Source organism: Poecilia reticulata, linkage group LG7 (genome assembly GCF_000633615.1).
Source record: "Poecilia reticulata strain Guanapo linkage group LG7, Guppy_female_1.0+MT, whole genome shotgun sequence".
Taxonomy (NCBI): Eukaryota; Metazoa; Chordata; class Actinopteri; order Cyprinodontiformes; family Poeciliidae; genus Poecilia; species Poecilia reticulata.
This window is the reverse complement of record NC_024337.1, coordinates 17,183,516-17,207,685: the sequence shown is the minus strand read 5'-3', so window position 1 is coordinate 17,207,685 and position 24,170 is coordinate 17,183,516. Positions and strand designations below refer to the sequence as shown.

Here is a 24,170-nt window from a genome sequence, read left to right as displayed (position 1 = left end):
AGCAGACATTCAGATTCCTGTGTTGCTTTAATGAATTTGAATTAATCAGTTACTTTTTAAAGAGAGGTTTTACATCTCCAGTTTACTTGTGTTATCTGTATCTGTTAGTTTGCAGATGTAGATGTTTGTTTCAGTCTGTCTAATATGAAAAATTATCACAGATTTAGAATCTGAGAGACTCTGCTGAAGTTCCTGTTTTTTATTGTGACCCAAAAACATGAAGCTAAGCTATAAGTAACACATGGTGGTTACACACTAAGGTTTATTGACCCGGTTTGGGTTAACATGGTACCGTTGGGTTGATGTTATCCAGACTAAATGAAGTAAACTGCTTCAAAACGCAGTTTGATTATTTGTGTCAAACTTTATTGCACAACTGTTTCATGTGAATGTTATGAACTACAGATCTGGTTATTGGATTGCGACATGAAAATTACTGAGCTAACAAACATCACTGATGATTAACAGAGTTATGGAGGTAGAATGCAGGGCCGTGTCTAGCTTTGTGAGGCTGTTAGGGGCCCACTGCTTTATCAAACTGCAGTGAAGAGATCCCTAACCTTTTAGTTTGGTCACAAAAATGCTGCAGTATTTTACAAGCAAAACAAGCTAAAGCTAAAAGTAAACAGGCTAAAGCTAAAAGTACATCTTGAAGTGAATTAAATTGATAAAAAATAACTATAATACAAGTTAAACAGCAACACGTTTTCCTTGCTGACATCTTTATATGTAAATAAAGATTTTATGTCAATAAAATTCACAAAAAAGCTCTATGTAATGTCAGCATCTGGAATGCTAATGCTAGTTAGCATGGCGAATGATAAATGGTTGATGACGGCAGATAAATGGTTTTCCTGTAATGGTAAGTTGTTTCTCTGCCATTAGCACATTGACCGGTGTGTTCACACGCATGATTGACAGCGCTAAGCCCCTCCTCCTGGCTCTGATTGGTTGTTTTTGGTGCATTTCATAGCAGCTCATGGAGGTGGTGGATAAGCTTTAGCTTTTCACATATTATCTGTCTTATAGCAAACTGTTATGGTGTGGTGATAGATTTAACAAATATATAAAAACCATGCTTTTTCCCCCCCTTTTTAAATAAAAGTTACAAACTGCAGCTTTAAAGCAGAGATYGTTGCCACCATCAGTGCTCCTCAGCTGTCAGTCCTGTGGACAGAAGGGGTCATGCCTCCTCGCTCCTAATGAGCCAAAGATGCCGTAATTATGCCCACAATCTCCCGCTGCGCGCTCTCCGATCCCCATGAGGTGAACTACTTCTGTCCTGGAGGGCCACAGTCAAGACTGTCTCACACTGAGAGACCCCACATGAAAGAATCTAATCCTGTGCTCCAAACAAACAAGCAGAAATGTGTGTGTTTACACTCATCTGGATCAAGTGGATCATTCTGAGTTGTCTCTGTAAAATTAGCCTTTTTCCAAAACACCCTGAACATTTTCAGTCAATCTTTCACACAGAGATACTAAAAAATCAAACAAGGTCACACATTTACAGGCAACTTGGTGACTATCGCCACCGAACTCAACACTAATGTTTTGAATTCTRGGAGGAAATCAAACCCCAAAAACAGTCACTTGTGAATTGATAACCCTGATGATGGCCACAAACTGAAAATGTTTTGGTTGTGAATCATGCTGGTTTCATGTAGCTTGTAAAGTTGAAGGTTTGGGCTTTGTCTCCAGTCCTGATAAAACCTGATCTAGTTTTGCCTGAAAAATAATATGAATGGAGGACGGCAGAGGAGCTGAACCAGCAGGGGACTGGAGGTAAAGAGGATCCTTGAGCCTTTACCTTGCAAGTTCTTCCAGCTCATAATTGAGTTTTCCAGTTTCCTTAATCGACTAAGGGTATTTTCGCACCTGATAATCTGGTATACTCGAATCTTTTGGCGATCAAAATTGCAAAATTGTTACATTTTCAGTCAAACAAACCAATCCTTCAGAAAAACCTGTTCCCCTCCTCGCCTGTAGGGGTGCTGCACCAAGAACGATCAAAGGAAACGACACAAAAACCTCTGAGAAAGACCAGCGCAACTTCCTTATTCACAAAATCCATCCATCCATTTTCTTACACCCTTGTCCCTTAGTGGGGTCTGGAGGGTTGCTGGTGCTTCTCCAGCTGACGTTCCGGGCGAGARGCGGGGTCACCCTGGACAGGTCGCCAGTCTGTCGCAGGGCTATTMACAAAATGTAAACAAAAATTATGTARCGTCAGATTTTAGCTGCACGATTTCTCTTTTTTTGTCGGTAAAAGACAGCAACCCATTTCTACCGCTAGCGCTTGTTTCAGTTGTATTTACCCAGAATGCCCTGCGCTATAATCCGCTTCCTGCTTTTGGAGCGGTCTCTGATCCGCTTGCATCCAAATATGCATTCGAACCRCAGCAGACATCAYTGTTTTGGTCYGTATCAGAGTTAGATCCACATTTCTCCCCAAACAAACCGGCAAACAAACTAGAGTTTGATGAAAGCGGACTAAGCAGGGTCGGTGAGTATAAGTTTAAATGTTTTTGCTCAGTCTTTATTGGCCTTTTGATTAACTAATGCCCTGTCCAGGTTGTAAGATGGATACCAGTCCCCTTTGATTCTATTATAGTAATAGTGCAAAAATGCATGGAGCCACATTTCTCTGAAAGAGAATTTTGGCGAATTATGGAGAGACTAATCTTGCCACATATAGTTCTTAAAGRGGCAGTATTGTGTGMTTTCCAGACACATACTGCCATTTTAGAGCATTATYGAGTAACTATGCTAACTCCAGTTGCTATAAAATGCTTTATATATAAAATATTACTTAAAATAAATTTTACTTTGTGGTTTAATGCCTTGAAATTGGTCCTCTGTCTCTTTAAAAACTCTTACTAGTTCTAAAATTCTGCCTTCAGGAAGTCATMGCAACGTTGCTCCTCCATTAACAACGTTTTTACCAGCGTTGCACTGAGAAATATATGCTACAAYGAGCTCATCTGATGTGCTGTTCCACCAGGTGTTTGCTAATTGCTGCTGGCTAGTCTGAAGGAGCTGAGAGGGGAGCTGMAGCTCTGAGGAGGAGCTGCGACTWGAAGGCGAGGCWAGGTCCACCCAGGCGTTTTGCACAGCTGGCTGGTTGCCATGGAGATTAAAGGATTTCTCAAACATGCATGAAAGGATCAAAGAAACACTCCAGGTTTGTTTTTGATGAAAGAGTAATAATAATAGTATTAATGCATTTTACTTGACAGCGTCTTTCAAAACACCCGAAGTCACTTTACAAYMTTAAAAACACAAATTAAAATGGTAAACAAAAATGGCTATTAAGACACAAAACCACAAAATGACTAAAAKAAATTAAAATGAGAAAGCTAACTTGAACAGATAAGTTTTGAGTTGTGTTTTGAAGGTCAGAAGAGAATCTGTATAACATTATGACATGATGTAAAGCTAAAAAAAAGTTGATTTTACATAACACTGCTCCTTTAAATCTCCTGACAGGGTGCCGGTCTGTGAGGTCTTCAGGCTACTGCTCTCTTTTCTCGTGACTTCCTCCTCTTCTAGTGAGTAAGTAAATAAACTCTATTCATGTAGCACCTTTCACAGGCTAAAAAATACAAAATGGTTTACAGAAACACAAAATTAAAATCACAAAGGCTAAAAACATTAAATCAAATATTAAAAACAGCGTAAAATCCAGTCTGAATAAATGATTCTTTGACCCCTTTCTAAAAGAAACATGGCAGCGCAAAGATGGGAGTAAAGCTTTCCACAATCATGGAGGATTTATTCCCTCTTGCCTTAAAATGTGTTGGTGGAACCATTAACACCTTTTGACTGGAAGATCTCCAGAGGGTCAGAGACGGAGGCAGAACCTTGACCCGGCTCGGCTCAAAAAGAAAAGAGTCAAATTTAAAACTAATTCTGACACATAAAGGGARTAAAACTGGAGAAATGTGTCTCTTTAGTGTGTTTGGCCTCGCAGCGGGTTTCTGAACTGAATGGAGACGGTCAAGATCTTTCTTATTCAAACAYGTAAAAAAGGTTTTTACAGCAGTCGGGACAAAGCAGGAGTAATAATCTTAGAAATTTGTCTTTCTTATGTTCATTTTCTTCGTTTCACAACAGATTTTTACTTAATCTATGACACAATTAAGAATGAAAAACCTTTAACAAATCTATTTTCCATTTAACTGCAGAATTAACCTGAATAAATRACCATTTTCCTAAAACCAAAATGACAAACCACCCATTGGGTCAAAGACTGAAAATCAGAGGTTTATGTAGAAGGAAAAAAAAGTATAATTTTATGTGTCAAAATCAAACGGATGACAACTTCTTTTCAACGAGTCTGAAAAATAAAAGCTCTTCAAGTGAAATGAACCTTGACWTTTTCATGGAAACATTTTCTTTATAATTTAAATGGTTGGAAATACATTTAAGCAAAAAAGGAGAAAAAAAATCAAAAGTAATAAGAAGATAACCAAGAGTTTGTTTTAAGAGGTTAAAAAATAGAAGAAAAGCTTGTTTATTTGTCTGAATATATACAAACAAATACAGCCTGTAGCATATTGTCAAAACTTTTGTCTTATTTAATAAACTGGGTGGAAGCAAAAACTCATCAATATTCCCACTCCTTATCCTCATAATGTCACATTTATTTAATGTATAATAATAACATGATATTAACATATAATAATGAAATCCATGTTTAATATTGAATCCATTAATATAGAATTTAATTACAATCATTATTTCTTAAAGTTTCACACAAAAAAACAAAACCAAAACTAGCATCAAWAGCAGTAATTATATTATATATCATATTTAGCTATAATAATTTGTTTATATGACAATTTGAACAGTTTTATGTTTGGACATTTTCTAAGTTCAAAATTCAAATTTTTCCAGTTTGACTCACTTACTGATGCAAAAAGTTTTTCCTAGTATCTTTGAATTTACTRATTTTAAACTCTGATTCCTCCCTGAATTTATACATTTGATTTTTTTAGTCTTAAACAATTTTTGAATGTTTTCATGTAATTGTTTATTTTTGGCTTTGTAAAGAACTAGAACTATTCATAGTTTTACTGTGTGAATGAACTTTAACAATTTAGATTTTACCAGTAATGTTTTGGTGTTTTATAAATATTCMACCTGGTGAATTATTCTTATTGTTCTTTCTTGTAGTTTTGTAATTATTGCCCCAKATTTCTGCCSCTTTTAATGGACCTGRTTATCTGTTAATATAAGGTAATTTATATGATCAGAGGGAGTTTTTTTTTTCTGGGGGGGATTGGGCACCAAAACTGACTGCTGCAGCCCAGGGCCCTTATTCTTCTAAATTCAGCCCTGGGCGTTTGGCTTCTTTGATTCTTTGAATAGGAGTAACATCCGATAATAAAACATAAAAATGTTTTAAATAAAAACTTCCATGGAGAGACAGAAAATAAGTTCTGAGTTTTAAACCATCAGTTTTAAAAATCAGCCCCAGCAGCGAAGAGAGCTCAGACGCACTTTTCAGGTTTAGGTGAAGCCTCCTGAGCCGCTGCCGTCCCATCAGCCTCTCCTGCAGACCATAAAACTCAGCTGCAGTCATCGAGTCCGCTGCATGAAGCAGCTCTGCTAAACCTGTCAGACATTCGCTCTTTAATCCTTGAAACATTCAGATACTCCCAGGTGATCGCAGACTTAATTCAGACTCACTCTACAACTGATTCAGAAATTCAGGAGGGAAAACCTCTGGGTGTAAAACTTTCCGTAACTTGTGGGATTGATCTCTGGGCTTTCATTCCTGCACCACCTTTGCCATAATCAAGCGCTCTCTGGTTTAATATAAGCTGCAGAAACGTTGCTGCTGCCGTTTAGACCTCCTCAGGTTTCTGCTCCATAGCAACAGTGCTGCAAGCTTCTGAGACCTGCGGTATTTATAGACCGCCTTTGTGATAAAACCGTGTATAAACTCAAATTTTATCCTGAGAAATGAAATCACTGACGTCTAATTAGTGGGTTGTATTGAGTTCGTGTCACTTCGGTTTGTTTGTTTGGTGGAAAGTCACAACAAGACGTYTGACGGCGCGTTGCGYTCAGACGAGCTTCTCCAGGTTAAATCCTGTTACTTTTATTTAAGCCACAATATTCAGAAGAATCCGATTCAGGTAAATAAACGATGCTCTCGCTCTTTCATGAGGTTTGTTGAAAAACGTTTAACGTGGATCTGAACCTGAGGAAATTTAAAACTGTTTGTTCCCGTTAGTCACTAAAGACCAGGCTTCAACCTACTGACTGAATAAATCAAAATGTCCTCATAATCTGTTTTTGAAGTGCACCAGTCCCTCCTGCTGCAACACTGTAAGACAAAACATTCTGTTTAATACAAGATTTAAAGTGAACTTAACTGTTTACTCATCTTAAAAAAAGTGGTGTGAACCTTTGAATTAAAAGAAATGCTTGATAAGTTMAAAAAGTTAAGTATTTGATTGTCTAACTACGTATCCCACAATGCATTGTGGCAGCAGAGGCGGCAATTAATGAATCCACTTTTTTTATTTGTCACAAAATGAGCTTTAAGATGCTCACAAAATGAGCTGTGTTTTATTTCCTGTTTCAGGACAAACAGTCGGTTAATCTAGGATGAGTCTTTCAGAACAGTGCAGAGTAATTAGTTACATTTACATCTACTTGAGTAACTTGTTTCTAGAAAATTTACTTTTACTAGTATTTTTACGACGCTGTACATTTTCCTTTTTCTTGTGTAATTTCACTATGAAGTATTTTTACTCTTATTTGAGTAAAATTTCTGGATTTTCTACCCATTGAATGAAAAAGAAACATGTTTTAACCAAAGGTTTACCAGAAACAGACAYACATCTGCAGTTTTGTTAAAGTTTTATACATTTTTTATTGAAAGAAACTGATTTGGAAAAATGTTCTTTTGCTTGATTTTGTTATTTTTTGTTATTTATGTTATTTATTGTCATTTTCATTTTTAAAATACAAAAGTTTCCATTTAACTTTATATTTTGGTCTGTCTGACAATGTGATTTTTAAGTATTAAAAGATTATTTKATCAATTACTCAGTAAACGATTAGTGGGTATTTTACATATACTGAGGAGTTATGTCATTAGGACATATAAACTCTAGACAAAATACTAATAAATTGTTTATTCAGTAAAACATCTTTAAACTAAAAAACTTGCTTAATTACTTAAAAAAACAGTTCTGCGCTAAAAAAGTAAAAATAAAATTACAAGAAATAACTCCAATTTTTAGATTAATATTGTAAATTTTCTAAATAATAATAATAATGAAAACAATTCTGAGCTACAAAAGTTCAATATTTACTAGGAAAAAACTCTGAAATCTTCAGATTGATTTAAGGAATTTTCCAGGAAAAAAGGAATTTTCTGAGTTTTAAAAGTAAAAAAAAAATTCTGCTTTTTTTCTAGAACATTTCTGAGTTTAATCTAAAATTTATTTGATTTTTTTCTACAAAATKTTCAACTTTTAAGACAGAAATCTCAGGGGTTTTTCTAGAAAATATAATTTAATCTAAACATTTTTTGAGGTTTTTCTAGCAAATTTTAAACTTTAAAACAGACGTTTCCATTTTCTTCTAGATTTTTTTTAGATTCATCTAAAATTTTTGATTTCTTTCATGCATATCTTTGACTTTTGTAACCCAGTGATATATTTGTTTTTGCTTAAAAATAATAAATAAATAAAAAATTTTATCTAAAAATTTMTTGGTCTTTGTAGCAGAAATTTGCTTCGTTTTCCCACCTTCAGTGGTTTTAAGATGCCGCCTTAATAAAATGACTGTTTCCTGTTATTGTCAGGACTCTTCAGTGATGTCCACATTCACTCTGTGACGCTAAACGAACAAACCACCTGTAAACAGGAAGGCGAGGTAAACCGAGGCTGAGAGGAAACGGAGCGGCTGCTGTGAGAGGCAGACACTCTGAGGAGGACTGATGGCGAATCAGCCTCGGTTAGGTTCACTCCGCTCGGCCCGGTTCGGCCATCAGCGGGAGGAAGAGAACGATTTGATTTACACCGCCCCCTAACGGAGGACCGGGTAAGTGCAGTTCTTTTTTTAAAATAAGCATTATAACTCAAATACCAAAGTCATTATTGCCAAAAGTGCTTTTTTTGTTTGCTTTGCTCTTCTGGTTTTTTGTTGTTTTTTTTATTATTTTTTTTTTTGCCACTTTTGGCAAAAAAAAAAAAAAAAACTAACAAAAAAAGCAAAAAGAAAGGCCATTATTTTATTTTAGTAAGGTGACTTTATATTTTTTGTATTTACATCAGTTTCATTTATAAAAAAAATTCTTGACTCAATTACATGTAAAAAAAAAAAGACATGTAATTTTTTAAAGTTGGAGCTCGATTAATTTTATTTTTCATTATATAGAGCAGACAAAAATACATCTTTATTGCCATATTAGAAAAATAAGATAAATCTAAGTTACATGACCAATAAAATTAATTAAAATGTTAATAAAATAATAAATTCAAAAATTACTAGTGTGAAATTTGACATAATGACATACATTTCTCTGTGACACTTTAATAAAACTACATATTAACTGTTTTTTTTTGTTTTTTTTGCAGCTTTTCTTGACGACGACGAGGTCTGAGTATGAAGATTGTAATTAAAAGCCCAAACAAAATAAAAATCTTTCTGTCCGTTTCCCTCCTCATGCACTGACACCTCTGTTTACTGTCGCCTCTTTCTGCTCATGCTGGCTGCATATTTATCGGCTGTGACTCCCCGTCCTGTCAGCCGCCACGGGCAGAAGCGGCCAGAAGTTCTGCGTTCTGGCGGTCTGGAGCGGCCCGGCGTTCTGCGGCGGGACGTGAACACGCAGTGACAGCCGTGCGGCTCCGCTGGGCAGGGGCACCGAGCTGCGGGGTCAGGGGCCCGGGGTGGCTGCAGGCCATCGGGACCTCRCTGCCGAGAGGTAGCCAGGAGACGACAGAACGGGCACGGTCGCCATGGAAACAGATGCGGCCCAGGATAATGATGGCAACTGGTAACTAAGTAACAGGAAGCAGAGGAATATGGAGGGAGATCATAGATTTTTACGCCTGTGTGTGTCTCTGGAGGGTGATCAGCGGTTAATTATGAAGGACGGGACACAATAGGAAGGGGGGGTGACAGGAAACGCATCACTTCCTCCTCTTTAAGCATGTCAGATTGGCATGGGAGCTGATGCTAGCTGGAGATCACGGACCCCACCCTTCCGTTCSMATCACTTTGTTGAGGGGGTGGATAAGCTCTCACGATGCAAAGCAAAGAGAGGATAATGTAACCTAGGGAAGGAGGACATGATCAATACTTTGGAGTCATCACCAGCTGCAAAAACACAAAATATTATTGGTCCAAGTATTTTTGGTCCAGTTCCTAGTGAAAATATCACACTTGAAGTAACTTTTCAGCAAGATAGGATCTTGTTTTAAGTCAATAACTCCTGAATATTGATTTTAAAAAGTATTAGTTCCGATGGCAGATTATTTTTCTTCTAATATGGGAGAATGTCTTGTTATAAAATAATCTGCACTTTTTAAATTAATATTTAGACATTATTGACTTAAAATAAGCTCCCATGTTTTACTGTAAAGTTACTTGAAAGTTAGTTTTGTCTTATTTCATATGAAAGGATAATGTAATCTATGGAAGGAGGAGACAATCAATATTTCTATGATAACTCCAAAATATTAGTGCGATAAAGCATTACAGTTTAACTGATCAGCAACTTTAAAATCTACTTCTAACATAAATTTATGCAAACCTTGATGCAAAACAGCTAAAAAAAATAAAGATATCATCAGCTACACTGCAAAAACACAAAATCTTACAAAGTATTTTTGGCCTAGATTCTATTGTAAATATTTTAGTGCACGACAAAACTAACTTACAAGTAACTTCTCAGCGTGTAATAAGAGCTTGTTTTAAGTGAATAATTTCTTATTATTGATGAAAAAGTTCTAGTTCCTCTGGCAGATTGACTAAAATAATTTTTCCATATAATAAGTGAAAAAATTTGAATGGAACTAGTAATTTATTCATCTATAAGGAGCCATTTACTTAAAAGCTCTTATATCTTGCTGAAAAGTTACTTGGAAGTTAGTTTTGTCTCATTTTACTGATATCTAGCAGAAACTAGACCAAAAATACTTGGTAAGATTTTGTGTTTTTGCAGTGCAAAACTTGTTGCCTCATGTAGAAGTCAGGAAAAGAGACGAATCCATAAACAGAGCATCAAATTTCTCTCACAGCATGCCAGTTGGCAGCATATGGTGCTGAAAAGGGCTTTGTGAATATTTAGTCAATTTGCCATTAAAGCTGATTATTGTCTTTGTCATTATGTAATTATCTAGAGGAGACAGAGAAGAAGAACAGCAGCAGATATTTGGAAACGTAAAATACTGTGAAAAGTGTTCAGCATTTCTTCTGCTTTTGCTTTTTCATCACACAGAAATGTTCATCCATCCATCCATCCATCCATCCATTTTCTTCCGCTTATCCGGGGTCGGGTCGCGGGGGCAGCAGCTTCAGAAGGGAGGCCCAGACTTCCCTCTCCCCAGCCACTTCTTCCAGCTCCTCCGGGGGAATCCCAAGGCGTTCCCAGGCCAGCCGAGAGACGTAATCCCTCCAGCGTGTCCTGGGTCTTCCCCGAGGCCTCCTCCCGGTGGGACGTGCCCGGAACTCCTCACCAGGGAGGCGTCCAGGAGGCATCCTTACCAGATGCCCGAGCCACCTCAACCGGCTCCTCTCGACGTGGAGGAGCAGCGGCTCTACTCTGAGTCCCTCCCGGATGACCGAGCTTCTCACCCTATCTCTAAGGGAGAGCCCAGCCACCCTGCGGAGGAAACTCATTTCGGCCGCTTGTACCCGTGATCTCGTTCTTTCGGTCATGACCCAAAGCTCATGACCATAGATGAGGGTGGGAACGTAGATCGACCGGTAAATCGAGAGCTTCGCTTTTTGGCTCAGCTCTCTCTTCACCACGACGGACCGGTACAGCGCCCGCTTCACAGTAGACGCTGCCCCAATCCGCCTGTCGATCTCCCGCTCCCTTCTTCCCTCATTCGTGAACAAGATCCCCAGATACTTAAACTCCTCCACTTGAGGCAGGACGACCCCCCTGACCCGGAGAAGGCACTCTACCCTTTTCCGGCTCAAGACCATGGCCTCGGATTTGGAGGCACTGAGCCTCATCCCGGCCGCTTCACACTCGGCTGCGAACCGCTCCAGTGAGAGCTGCAGATCACGTTCCGATGAAGCCAACAGGACCACATCATCCGCAAAAAGCAGAGATGCGATCCTAAGGCCACCAAAACGGATCCCCTCAACACCTCGGCTGCGCCTAGAAATTCTGTCCATAAAAGTAATGAACAGAATCGGTGACAAAGGGCAGCCTTGGCGGAGTCCAACTCTCACCGGAAATGAGCCCGACTTACTGCCGGCAATGCGGACCAGACTCTGACACCGGTCATACAGGGACCTGACAGCCCGTATCAAAGGGCCCGGTACCCCATACTCCCGGAGTACCCCCCACAGGGCCCCCCGAGGGACACGGTCGAACGCCTTCTCCAAGTCCACAAAACACATGTAGACTGGTTGGGCGAACTCCCATGCACCCTCCAGGACCCCGCTGAGGTGTTCAAAATCATTCAAAAAATTTATATCAGGCTAAAATAACCCAAATTTATGGAAAATAGAAAATCTTGTTTTTAAAAATATGTTCAAAAGTATAAAGAGAAAATAAGGAATTCAACCCAACATGACGCCCATGTGAGAAAGTAATTGTTTCCTAAAGTTTAACTAGCTAACATACATAAATACCTCCTTTTTATATTTTTATAATATATGTTTTAGCTTAACTAACAGAAAATCAATCAATCACTGTAGGTCATCCAGGCTCTAGATCAATCAAAAACAAAATGTAAGAGAAATATTTGTTTGTTTTTTCATCTTATAGCTCAATCGTGATTATTGACTTTAACTGATGTTGCTGTGAGGTTTTTTGTGACTTCCTGGATAAGTTGTTGTCTCTCTCTTGGAGTTATTTTTGTTAAATCAAAAGTTTTCATTAGCAGCACCATTCTGAGGCTTTTCTACTTAAATTGTGTCCAGGCATCTAAGCCAGGGGTGTCCAAACTTTTTGTAATGTCGGCCAAAATTGTCAAAAACTAAAATAAATTAATATGAAGCAGATAAAGTAGTCTGATTTTTATTTTGTCCAGGATTTTAAAAATGATGTTTTTTTCACACTTGCATGAAAAGAGAGGAATCTAGTTTTCAAATTATTTTGGACTCAACTAATACATTTATTCTATGAAAATAGGATTTGGGTCACTTTCTTTCAAAACAGTTGCTGTATTTAATGGGTTTAGTAAAAAAAAAAAAAAGATGATTTAGGTGCAGCAAATTATGCTTTTAAGTAGATAAACAGGGTTGTACTTAATTAAATAAATCAATTAAATGATCCCTAAGGGAAATTCAATACTGTTTTAACTCACATTAACTCAAATTATTCAAAGTCTTACTGTAAATCTACAAGTTTGGTTGTAAAAAGATGAATACTTTTTGCTGTATTTAATATTTTCTATTGAAACAAAATTATGTTGGGCACAATTTTATCCTGATTAAAAATAAAAAATCTTTCTCGCCATTTGCTAAGTTTTTATGATTCTTGAACTACAGTTGAGTGGACCCATAAAATCAGTTCAACGACCACTAACGGCCCTCCAGCCTCACGTTGGACACCCCTGGTCTGGACTGCATTTAGTTTTTTATGAGCAGATCTTCCATTTTTTTCTATAATGCATAATGAGTCAGAAAAATGTGTCTTTTGTAAATACATTCAGAATCTGGAGTGACATAAAGGAGGGTGTAGTTTCTGTTTCCCATGTCTGAACAGAAAGCAACTTCAATTCAGTTCAATTTCTTTACATATGAAAGAGTTTGATTYTGAAGAGGAAACCAGAATATAATCAACAACTCAACGTAGGATTAGTTTATTTAACTGTTTTAGGTCAAAACTGTGTTTAATTGAAGATTTCCTAATGTTGCCTGAACTTGAATTCCTCCTTTTCTTTGTGAAAAACAAAACCTGAGTTTTCCCAGATGACACTGAATTACATCTAAATGATTGAGCAGGTTTCAAATCATTGCGAAACTCACTGCTCTGTTGTCGGCTGCAGTAGTTTCTCAGCTAAAAAGAGAAACTATTGGCCTTAAAACTCGTTGGTTTTAATAAACAAATTAACAGGGATATTAATCTGAAACGCCATTTATTGTTCTGTCAAAAGAATCTCCTATTTGGTGTCGATAAGCTACAGATGAGRAAAAACTGATGCGATTACTCACTGCTGATCTCCGTCTCCTCCGGATTTATTGAGCAACATTTAGCAGCACAGTAAGCAAAATATCCCAACTGCACGAGAGATCAGCTGAGTGGAGAGAGACATCAGGAAAGAGAAATAAAGACACTGAGTCTGGAAAACTTTACAGAAGAAAGAAGAGCAGAGAAAGAAAAAGGAAAATGATGCATAAACGGAGGTGGATTTTTTTTCTTTTTAGACTCTCCAGCATGAAATTTTAACTTTGCAGTGGTGTTGTTACTGTAATCATTATTGGGGAGAGAATTAAATTAAGTGGCACTAAGACAGACCTCATTGGCTACAAGTGCAAAAGATGATTCAATCATCGGCAACAAGGCAGTTAAACTGCTTCACATCATAAAAAACATGCAGTTATTTTTGAAAACCAATAACAAACATTACATTTTGTAAAGAGGCATCATCAAAAATGTTGGTCAATATTCCAGTGATTGTGGTTCAAACCAACTCCTAACAGCTGGGTTTTTACTCTATGGTTAAAGGAACTCAGTGTTTCGACTGTTTTGCAGTTTTCTGGAAGTTTGTTCCAGAGTTGCGACGCATAGWAGCTGAATTCTGCGTCTCTGTGTTTCAGCGTTCTGGATCTGATTGATTTCTTAGTCAGACCTGTGAAGAYGCTGCTGCAGTAATCAATGTTACTWAASATAAACACATGGATGAGTTTCTCTGTCTGAGACTTCAGTCCTCTAAGCCTGGAAATGTTCTGCAGGTGATAGAAGGCCAACTTTGTAACTGTCTTTATGTGTCTCTGAAGGTTCAGGTCAGATTTCAGCCTGATYGCTGGTTTCCAAACTGAATAACTTCTGTGACATGACTTGAAATGTGTCTTTTGTGAAGTTATACTGTGAATGAATCTTAATACAGCTCTTACARATGACACAACAATGTAACCGTGCAGCTGCAAATCACAACGGTAAAGAAATTATTGATTTTTCCTAATCTGAAAGTTGTCTGTGGATTTATCTCCACATAATCTTCTGCATCTGAATTCATATTTGATTCAAACAATCGCTCTGTCTAATATTACACTGTGGCCTGAAGAGATGGCCACAGTGTGCTTGTCTTTGCTTGCCGTGTGCAAGCAAAGCAAACCAGAGAGGCAGAAATATTAACTCTAAAAATAAACTGCTAAAATAAGCAAAATATCATTTTTGCTCTGGATTTTAGACGATAAAGTTGGTATTCTGACTAAACAACTTGGGCATGTTTTACCATCCTGGGGATTTTATGCAATTTTTTTAATTGCATAGTGTCCTTTTAATTTTATTTTATTTCAGTTGTTTTGCGTTGGATTATATTTAAGGGCATATGGGAAAAAAAGATTGAAAAAATGTACATAAACATTTTTTAATTTGTTTAATTTTTGCCAGTTTTAAAAACTATCTATAGTTTCTATTTATCAAAGTGTGTAGAAATTTGTCTCATGTAAATTTCCAATAAACCACACTGAAGTTTGTGACCAAATGTCAAAAGAAAGATTAACAGAAATATATATGTTTATTATAGATTTGAATCTGTGATTTTGATATTTTTGTCTGTGTGAGCAGAACCACGATAAAAACATACAGAATGCATAGATTGGCTCATAATAATGTAAATGTGTAAATATGCACAACTTTTGTCTCACATTCATTTGTTCCCAGAAATCAAGCAGAAGTTATTTCAGTTTATGTGTTTCTGCTGCCCTCGTGTGGCCAGCAAAGGAACTACACTTTGGTGAAGATGCATTCAAAGCTTTTGACATAAATTAATCTTTTGCTTTAGTAACATAATCCCACCTTTAGGTATATCTAATAAGGTGATTAAATGAAAATGTTACAGTTTAATTGAAGAGAGGCTAAGTTAAATGAACCTCTATGTATCATGTGATATATGTAACCTATGGKAACAGGAAATTAAAACAACTTATAGTATTACATGAAAATAGCTTAATAAAGTTGAAAAGTAACAAACAAAATAGCTAGGTTTATGCTGTGTTTGAAAAATTACAAAGTGTAAACTTAGTAGTAATTTGGGTTATTTAGCCTGTAATAAGAAAAAATTAGGGAAAATTTTTTCATATTTTAACCATGTTAATTCATTTAAAAATGTCACTGTTRCAATATTAAAAAATAAGCAAAGTAAACTTTTAGTTAGCAAGCTAAATATTTAGTATAGAGCCAAATATTTAGTTTAGACACAAATATTTAGTTTACAAACTAAATATCAAGTTCCAAATTAAATATTTAAGTAACAAACCTAATATTTAGTTTGAAGCTAAATATTTAGTTTTAACCTAAATATTCAGTTAAACATTTAGTTAACAAGCTAAACATTTAATTTGAAGCTAAATATTTAGCATTCAGGTAGATATTTACTGTACTAATGAAATATTTAGTTCATAGGCTAATTATTTAGCTCCAAACTATTTAGTTGGTGAGATAAATATTTAGGTAACTAAATGGTCAGTTTGGAATTAACTATTCAGTTTTTAAACTAAATATTTTTTGTTTATTATTTAAACATGTTGTTTGAAACTTTAAGATAAATTAATGAATGACATGGACAAGTTTGACTTTGAAAACTGAGCTTCCATTTTTTTYCCCCCTGTTAGCTAAATAACGCAGATTATTGCTGTTGTTGTTTGACTATATAACTTTACAAATAAGATAAATTTAATACATTATCTTATGGGACTGGTGCTAAATGTGGAGGKGGCTGTTAATGAAAGTAACCGKGTTGGAGTTTGAGGTCCAGCAGTTTAATTGAAGCGGTGGAAGTGCTGGTACTTCTGCTTTTGGGAACTTGTTAGCGGGAGGAAAAGCTGCCAGGGGCCCACAGGAAACATGGCGGCATCACAATAAAGAAATTTATTGCACGTATGACCCGCCTCTTGACTTAACCACCTCTGATAAGTRCTTTATCTGCGACACAACATCTGTTCCGTAAAGTGACAGGTGTGGAAAAAACTGGCTCCGAAGTTGACAGATTCAGTACTTCAGGTTTTGTCAGGGGGCCGACCGCCCGTCACCCCCAGCCCAACGGTGGCTCTCACCTGATGGGAGCAGATTGCCTCAATCAACCACCGGCTCCTTCTCAGACCTCTTTGAATCCATCAGTGCCGCCCCGGCTCTTTAGCTGGTTTGTTCCCTGCAGTACCGCCGGGCCTTGTGAGCTGCTGAAGGCTCAACGTGGAGAGACATAATCACTCCCTGCTGCCTGAAAGCTCAGCAGCTCTTTGTCAGGCCTCCGGATCGGGCTGTGACATGCTTATAGCGGTCTCCTGTGGCTGCACTGGCATCCGCTGTGCTGCGAATGTGTGGTGACGCATCTGATTGCACTGGTCAGCAGGCCTGGTCCTTTAAGCCTGATCCCGTCAATTCTCACGCTGACCTTCTTTTCCAAGACGGCGTGTTCGGGCCGTTTGTTTGTACGAAAACAAAAGGAGTACATTTCTACCAAAAACATTTCTAGAGAAGACTTCAAAATTAGTGTAACTGGGTTTTATTTGAACAATATTGTAGACGTGAAGTTTGCCAAAACATTCGTTTTATTCTTTGAATCTATTTTGTTTAGTAAAGAAGGTGTTTCTCCAGACATTTATTTGAGTAGTAAGTTCTGTTACGTTACTCTTAACGGTTAGTGGTTTCCATAGCAACCAGTAACTGACAGCTCCGCCCCCTTTTTTGTTGCTATTGGTAACTATGGTAGGTGTTGGGATCAGATCTGTTTTCTTTACAAGTATTATATTTTAACATATATTTTAGACTAATGTAATCATGTACAGTGTTTCATGAGTAATTTTGCAATGTTTGGTTTATGTTTTTAACTGTTATTATTAATGTTGTGGATTTTTTGTTAGATTAAACAATTGTTTCCTGCTGCTAACTACTGTTAGCTGCTCATTGGAAGCTATTGCTCTGTAGTTTGTTTAGGGTTATTTACTGTTTTTAATTTAATGTGTAGTGGCAGAAGCTGCTGGACTGATGTTAATTTGATTTCTTCTTTTGTTAGGTACGTTTTAATTTTTGATAACAAAGTTATGTTTCAGTTATCAATTTTGTGATAGTCTTTGAGTGTTACAAATGTAATTTTATTTCCTGCACTAAAAATATATGTTCATTGTTATTTGTGGAAAAAATTAGATTAGCTATTTTGTTTTTTGGTTAAAACACGTTTGTTTTTCAAGTAAAAAGTACAGCTTAGTAAAAAAATATGCCTAAAAGTATTTTTTTTCCCCCAAGTAAATGTAATTGAGTAAATAACCAGTTACTATCCAACTCTGACTACTTCAAAAAGGGGATATTTGTAAACTATATGTTTTTATTATCTGGTAATGTTTGCTGTAAGGAAATGTTGATATGCGACTCATTTCCGATTCACAATCTGTTATTTAAAAAGAACTGCCTTAAAGCATGCATACAACAGGCTCAACCAGGTGTGTGAAAAAAAGACATTGGAGCAAGCTGTTGTGCAAAGCAGACCTTGTTATGAGAACTTGTAATAAAATCAGTTTGCCTACTTTCATGTCAAACCAGTTTCCTCATTGTCCTTCATGGGGTTTCATCTGCTGGAGAGTTTCACTCTGTTGAAGCCGTTTCTGTAAAGTTAAGAGATGGTTTTGGCTAAATATTACAGTAGATCAGCAGCTTATGAAATAGTCAGAAAACTGAACAGCCAAAGTGAGAACCCGAAATGCAGAAGTGTTTTTTAGAGTGCCCAGCTTTTCCATTCTTTACAGTAACCGACTCCGTCAAGGCAGGAAACGGCAGGCTTCCTTTCTCCATGTATATAAACTCTGCTCACAGTGAAAGTGGTATAAGTAACCTTAACTGGGGAAAACAGTAGAAACCTGTGGAAAACATGGATCAGTGTCTGAAAGAAGAATTCAGAGAGGACAGAAATGTTTTCTTTGAGATGGAATAAACTCCTTCTGCTTTGTTCATGTGGGAAAATGAAACCTGTACGTTTTGCAGCAGCAGCTTGTAATAAATTGATAAATAATAAATTGTAATAAATTGATCCAACAGCATATTTAATTTTACATAATGATTAATAGGTAAAGTAACTGGCTAATTCACTCTTTATATTCTAAACACTTGATGACTGAATCAGTTTGTCTGATTAATTGTATTTCTCTCCCAGATGAGAGAAATTAAATAAGGTAACTATTTAATTACCTTAATAGTAGTATGTTAAAGTTACTGCCATTAACTTTAACATATAGAAAGTACCCCTGGATCAGTGCTTTTGTGTCTTTTATGTGTGATTTTCTCCTGTTAAAAGGGAGTTTTCCTGTCCACTGTCGCCACATAAATACTCAGTATAAGAGATTACTGCAAAATCAACTATGTAATGCAAACAACTGTCCACTATCCCATGCTTAGTCTATGACTTGATGCAGTCTGCTGGGTTTGAAAAAGTTTAACCAATTAAAATAAACCTTGAGACGACATTTGTTTTGAGTTATTTCGATAAACTGAATTAAACTGAATAAATGTATCTAATAAAGTGGCCAGTAATTGTGTAGACAGATTAAATGGATTGGGATCCAAAACTCCAGTCCTCTAATTAACAGATTTGGTTCTGATTTGTTTAGGTGTAGGTAACTGATAAGACCCCAGTGTTGAACATTAACTTTCTGGGTTTCCATTAAACTTTACACAGAGAAGATAAACAATGTCTGCATGTTATTATGTGTAACTCATTTAATGGTATTCTTGTCTGTTTCATTAGTATAAGTTGTTTCCTGTTGCCTATAATTAGTTAACCTTTGTACTCCTTGTTGGGTTTACCTGTTGTTTCAATCGTTTTCTACCTGTATAAAGAATATTGAGTTTCATCCGTCTGTTATCAGAACATCATTTTGACTGTTTTCCTGTCCTGGTTAATGAAATGTCATGGGATCTCTATAACTTCCTTTATGTTTACGCAGGTTTTTCAGTTCCTTTTTGTTTGGTGTTTCGTTAAATGGATCTGTCAGCAGATTACTGTCTGCTTCCCCTGTCCTGGTTTAGGGAATAAGGGCGACATGCTGAAGGACAGCTGTTATGTCAATAAGTGTAAAAGCATAACAAAGGTAGACCATTTTGCACTCTGACACAAACAACAAATTAGCTTGAAAAAGGCAGGCAGCAATGATAAAAACAAAAGCACTTTCACTTTTGTTTTGTGCTCTGTGAATATTTTATTGCATGCTGAAGCTCACCTTTCATTAAAAAAAAGCATCCCAAAATTTTTATAAAATTGTTTGGATATTTCTTTCAACTTATTCCTCTTTAAAACAAACTGTTTTCCCACTTTCCTCCTGTCATAGTTTCAGTTCATAATTTTTGTCCATTGGCATACTCCACATTTGCCTTTTTTTCAAGAGTCTCATATATTTTCTAAATATTTTTATAATCAGTCTAAACCAGTGGTGTCAAACTCATTTTTATTTTGGGCCGAATCAAAAATCTGAATGTTCTTAAAGGGCCGGTTGCMCCAGAATCTATTGATAAAACCAATAAAACTGTTAAAATATCAATAAATAGCTGTTCCTCCAGGATTTGTGATTATTTTAGTGTTTATTTTTGCAATCAAAATGACAGATTTTGTGGTGAATATTAAGAAATATTTGTAATTGTTATTTTRCAGTATTTACGCTAATATAATGTTAAATGTGACTCTTTATCACTCGCTGTATCAGTTACRGATTCAATGTTTTTGACCAATTTTGAGAAAATTTGCAGTAAAATCAGTCAGTCAGTCACATTCACTCAGTCTCTTTCACTCAGTCACTGGGTCGTACCTGACGCAGTGAGCGGCGGTGAGGACCCAGCAGCCGCCGATGTAAGCTCCTCCACAGTCGATCCTGCGGTTCTCCTCTAGCGCCACCTGCCGCTGGATCTGAGTCTGCAGGCAGGAAGAGGAATCGCCAGGTTACCTTCAATCCTTCAACTCTTCAGAGTAAAGGCGGCCATGAATGACCTCTAAAAATCTCACTTCAGGTGACAGAAATACTCATTTTTTWAAAAATATTTTGATAGCAGCGATATTGAGTAATAATTGATAAATGAATAAAGTATCAATACTGCTGCTCAATAACTGTTAGCAGAAGGAAAAAGCATCAGAAAATGTTTCCTCATTCGGGTTTTTAGCTCAAACCTGCAGTGATTGAAATTATTGAACAACTTTCATCATCGCTGACAAGTTATTTAAAATAAATCCATGAATATAAATGCTTTATATTCGACTATTTAATTTCTGTTGTGTCGTTTTATTCTGTATAACTTCCTCCTGTTTACAAGCGGGTTGCCAGTTGTGCGTGTTTGGATCTAGCAACCCGGGCTGTGGCTGACCGGATTGGCCGGGATTCCTCCCACCACCCTCTTCCTCCGGCTCGTTCTTCCTCGGTTCTCCGGCTCCGTGTCGTCCACCAAGTCCTTGTTGGGAATCCCACAGGACAGCTGGGCCTCCAGGTGTTTCCTGTTGGCTCTGGTTTCTGGAAACAAACAAACAAAACAAACAAACATTTATCATGACCTAAATTAACATTTATGGAATAATAACTCACTAGTTGAGTAAAGTTTGACGTCTGTGTTTAAGTTTTGGTTTGTAGGAACTCTTAAACAAATGCAGGATAATATAACCATTAAAATCTGAGAGATAAGAGGAAAAATCCCTTTGGATGGACGGCTTTATGGATACATTAATTATTGCACCAGAACAAAAATCAGAGCTCTCCTCATATGTTTTAATATTACTTTCTGAAGCTTATTATCTTAAATAAGTTTTAAATAAAGTTGCCAACCAAAGCTTTAAGTAACTTAGCTTGAGGTGGATTTTTTCTCTCATTTTGTCTCGTGTTCTTTTGGTTGACCTCCTGACGAAACACATAATCCACCGAAAGAAATCACAACAAATATCAACAGTTTTTAATATTGACATAAAAACTTTCACACTGTGGTTGACATGCAGTTTTCAAACATTGCTAACTAGTACAAGTCTAAAAGGTGTTGTTAAAGAAAGTGAAGACTTCTGTCGCTCTTTACTTTCTGCTGACCCTTGCTTCTTGGAGGATTGGAGGATGGGGCAAGACAAACAAAGCCCAGGGGGACCTTTAACCCTGTGAACCCACYGTGAGCTTCAATACACTGTGGATGTCAAAATAAAAGGGATTAAAAAGAAGAATGTCGAGTGACATGTTGTTGTTTCTCGTTTAGTCCAATGTTTGTGCACCTGCAATCATTAATTCCATGTTTTCCGCTTCTCATAGAACTACAATACTATCAGGACAAAAAGTACTCCATATTTCAAAGAAAGCATTGTCAGTCAAACAACTAAAAGTTTTTTTTTTTTTTTTACAACAAATTAAGATTTGTTAAAAATTATTTTAATTTACTGTATAGAAGATGACTCTTGATCAGATTTCCTAGGAACTTCTAAATTGTAATCATAACTTTGTTTCCCTGAGGTATAAATATTATGCGACACAAAAGTCTATGCCTCTTCTCTCTACTGGACAAAGATATCCTCTAYAGTTGGTGATGAGGACAGCAAAGAAGGCAAAAATCTCCAAAACTTTATGCTACAGCATAGATTGTACTTTGGGGATCATTACACATTATCTTCATGCCAACCAGTTATTTGGATCGAATGAGGGGAAGAAAGAGTTATACTGTAACAAACCTAAGTGGGGGGGGGGGTTTGCTAAACCTCACCCTGAACATGTTTTGGTCCAATAAGTTCAAGTTTGAGCTTTTCCGTTACAAAATGCAAAAGGTTGGTTGGTGGCAAAAGAGAAGTACCTCAAAACCCATTTCTTTTTCAACGACCAAGTTTGTTAGGCTTTGTTTACAGAATGCTGTCTGGAAACTGCCAGCATTTTCGGGTGTTGACTGATTAAAAAGTTCAAAGTTTAGTCTAAAGATCACCTGATTTGATATTAATAATATCCAGAATTCAGCATAAATTCAACATACCTGGTGTGGACTTTGGACCTTGGATTGGGTCACATCAGATAAGAGTGCGTTGTTGAAAACCAAAAAATTAGCTGTTAGCACTTCAACAAGCTTTTAACTACATTACAATATGATGACGCCCAAGTAGTCGTTGTTTGTAGTACCTCTAACAAACATTGTTTTCAAGCTGTACTTTCCACATGTATTGCAAACACACCTTATCTACCTTATTCCTACGCCCCTTGATGCTTTCCGTGAATTATGGGCACGACTTCTGCCGCAAGCTGAAACTCCCATTTGTTTACATGTTACCCTAACGCTAACCGGCTTTCTCAGAGCATTTAGGCTATAAAATATGTGGGAACACCAGCGATCAAAGCTTAAATGTGACAATATCGTTTTACCACAATCTACAGCTAATGCGGGGAGGGATGACAACTTGAAGAAATGGCCGAATTTCTTCAAGTCGCACTAGCATATGTAGCTACTTCACTGACTCAGTTGCTTCAGGTGCAGATCTTTAATTGAACTTGCTGCAGCCACAAACTAAATGTGGTCTGGTTATTAGAGTACAGCCACGAACAGTTGTTAGAACAATGGTTCTGTCCAAATTATAGGAGGAGCAAATGCTGCGCTGCTGAAGGACACAGGCTCCATTAGAGCCGCTGAAGTGAGGAGCYATCTGTTAGCTGTGACTCTGCGGCATTAACAAAAACCCCTCCAGTTAATAAATACTTAAAGCAAAAGACACGTAACACGTTTTATTTGCTTTCACTGCTCAATAGGTAGAAATACATTGACAATAAAAATCAGACTGCAGTAAATCATTTCATTACTTTGGCTGAATYATGATAAACTGCCACCTTAGCAAAACTGCTACATTGCTTTAATAGACTTAGCTCCTATTTCTGTMGAAGGTAGCCAATGTCATATTTAGCTCTCTAACTCTTACTTTAATAAGCAGAGTTTGAAACGGGAGCGGCTGAGCGTTAGCACTAGCCGACAGCTCAGTATGGGAGCTGAGAGCAGAGGGGCTACTGCAGCTGGCAATTAAAAAAAAAAAAAAGTAAAAAGAGTATGCCCTTGCATCTATCCTGTGATGGAACTGGACCTAGTTCATCATTATGATGGGACAGAGAGAAACTTTCTTCCCCGAGTTCAGTACACAATCTGCTTTCTGATCCGGCTTCCTGAGCTAACACGGTAAACATTAATGTGGATACCTATGAATCACCGGATTTATACAGCATGACTAAACATAGCATATAGAGAAGCGGTATCACCAACGAAAACCACAGTTGCTAACATGACGTTAGCTAGTCAGTTGTCTCATAGTAAAAGGAAAGTACCGCTTACCTCTTTGTGCAACTTCAAATGCCGAAAAGTTGGATGTTGTATTTCCATCTGCATGTTTCACTCCGTTTTTAGTTAGATATTTCATTATTGATGTACCCAAAATAAATTACTCACAGGAGCATATCTGCTTTGAGCGTTTTTTCGTCTCTCGTTTTTTTCCACGTTATTTTTAAATCCTGTAAATTTGATTGGTTGTGCTGCAGCTTACGCACACRTACATACGGAGTGTGGAAAAACAGAGACGGTCTGCGCCGGCTAATACGGAACGAGTGAAATGAATTAATGAGGCCACTTTATAAATAATGTGTTTTAAACTTTTGACTTGAGTAAAATATCAAGTCTTTTCAAGTAAACAGCTTCAAGTCAAGTCCCAAGTCAATGGCGTGCAAGTCAAGTCCGAGTCTTTCAGCATTTTTTCAAGTCAAGTCTCAAATCGTGATTTTAATTACTCGAGTCTGACTCGAGTCCAAGTCATGTGACTCGAGTCCCCACC

The 24,170-nt window shown here is 37.1% G+C and overlaps 1 protein-coding gene and 1 long non-coding RNA gene across 4 annotated transcripts; one reads left to right on the top strand and one right to left on the bottom strand.

The window, feature by feature from the left end:
- Positions 1–3,143: 3,143 nt before the first annotated feature.
- LOC103467743 (uncharacterized) lies at positions 3,144–8,651 on the top strand. The gene is made up of 4 exons (XR_534108.2): positions 3,144–3,184; positions 3,490–3,555; positions 7,829–8,067; positions 8,604–8,651. It is a non-coding gene; the product is annotated as an uncharacterized LOC103467743 (long non-coding RNA).
- Positions 8,652–8,699: 48 nt separating this feature from the next.
- Positions 8,700–23,813, bottom strand: LOC103467742 (complement factor I-like). Of its 3 annotated transcripts, XM_008414403.2 has the most exons (5): positions 23,678–23,813; positions 20,720–20,862; positions 20,170–20,273; positions 17,902–17,979; positions 8,703–9,305 (listed from the first exon to the last, which is right to left on the bottom strand). In XM_008414403.2, the coding sequence occupies exons 1-4, from the start codon at positions 23,760–23,762 to the stop codon at positions 17,943–17,945; spliced, it is 369 nt and encodes a 122-aa protein (XP_008412625.1). In that variant the 5' UTR covers positions 23,763–23,813; the 3' UTR covers positions 8,703–9,305; positions 17,902–17,942. The 3 variants fall into 3 exon arrangements, with proteins under 3 accessions (XP_008412624.1, XP_008412625.1, XP_008412626.1); XM_008414402.2 differs by lacking the exon at positions 17,902–17,979 and having other exon boundaries at positions 8,700–9,305; XM_008414404.1 differs by lacking the exon at positions 8,703–9,305 and having other exon boundaries at positions 17,847–17,979.
- Between the last annotated feature and the right edge of the window lie 357 nt (positions 23,814–24,170).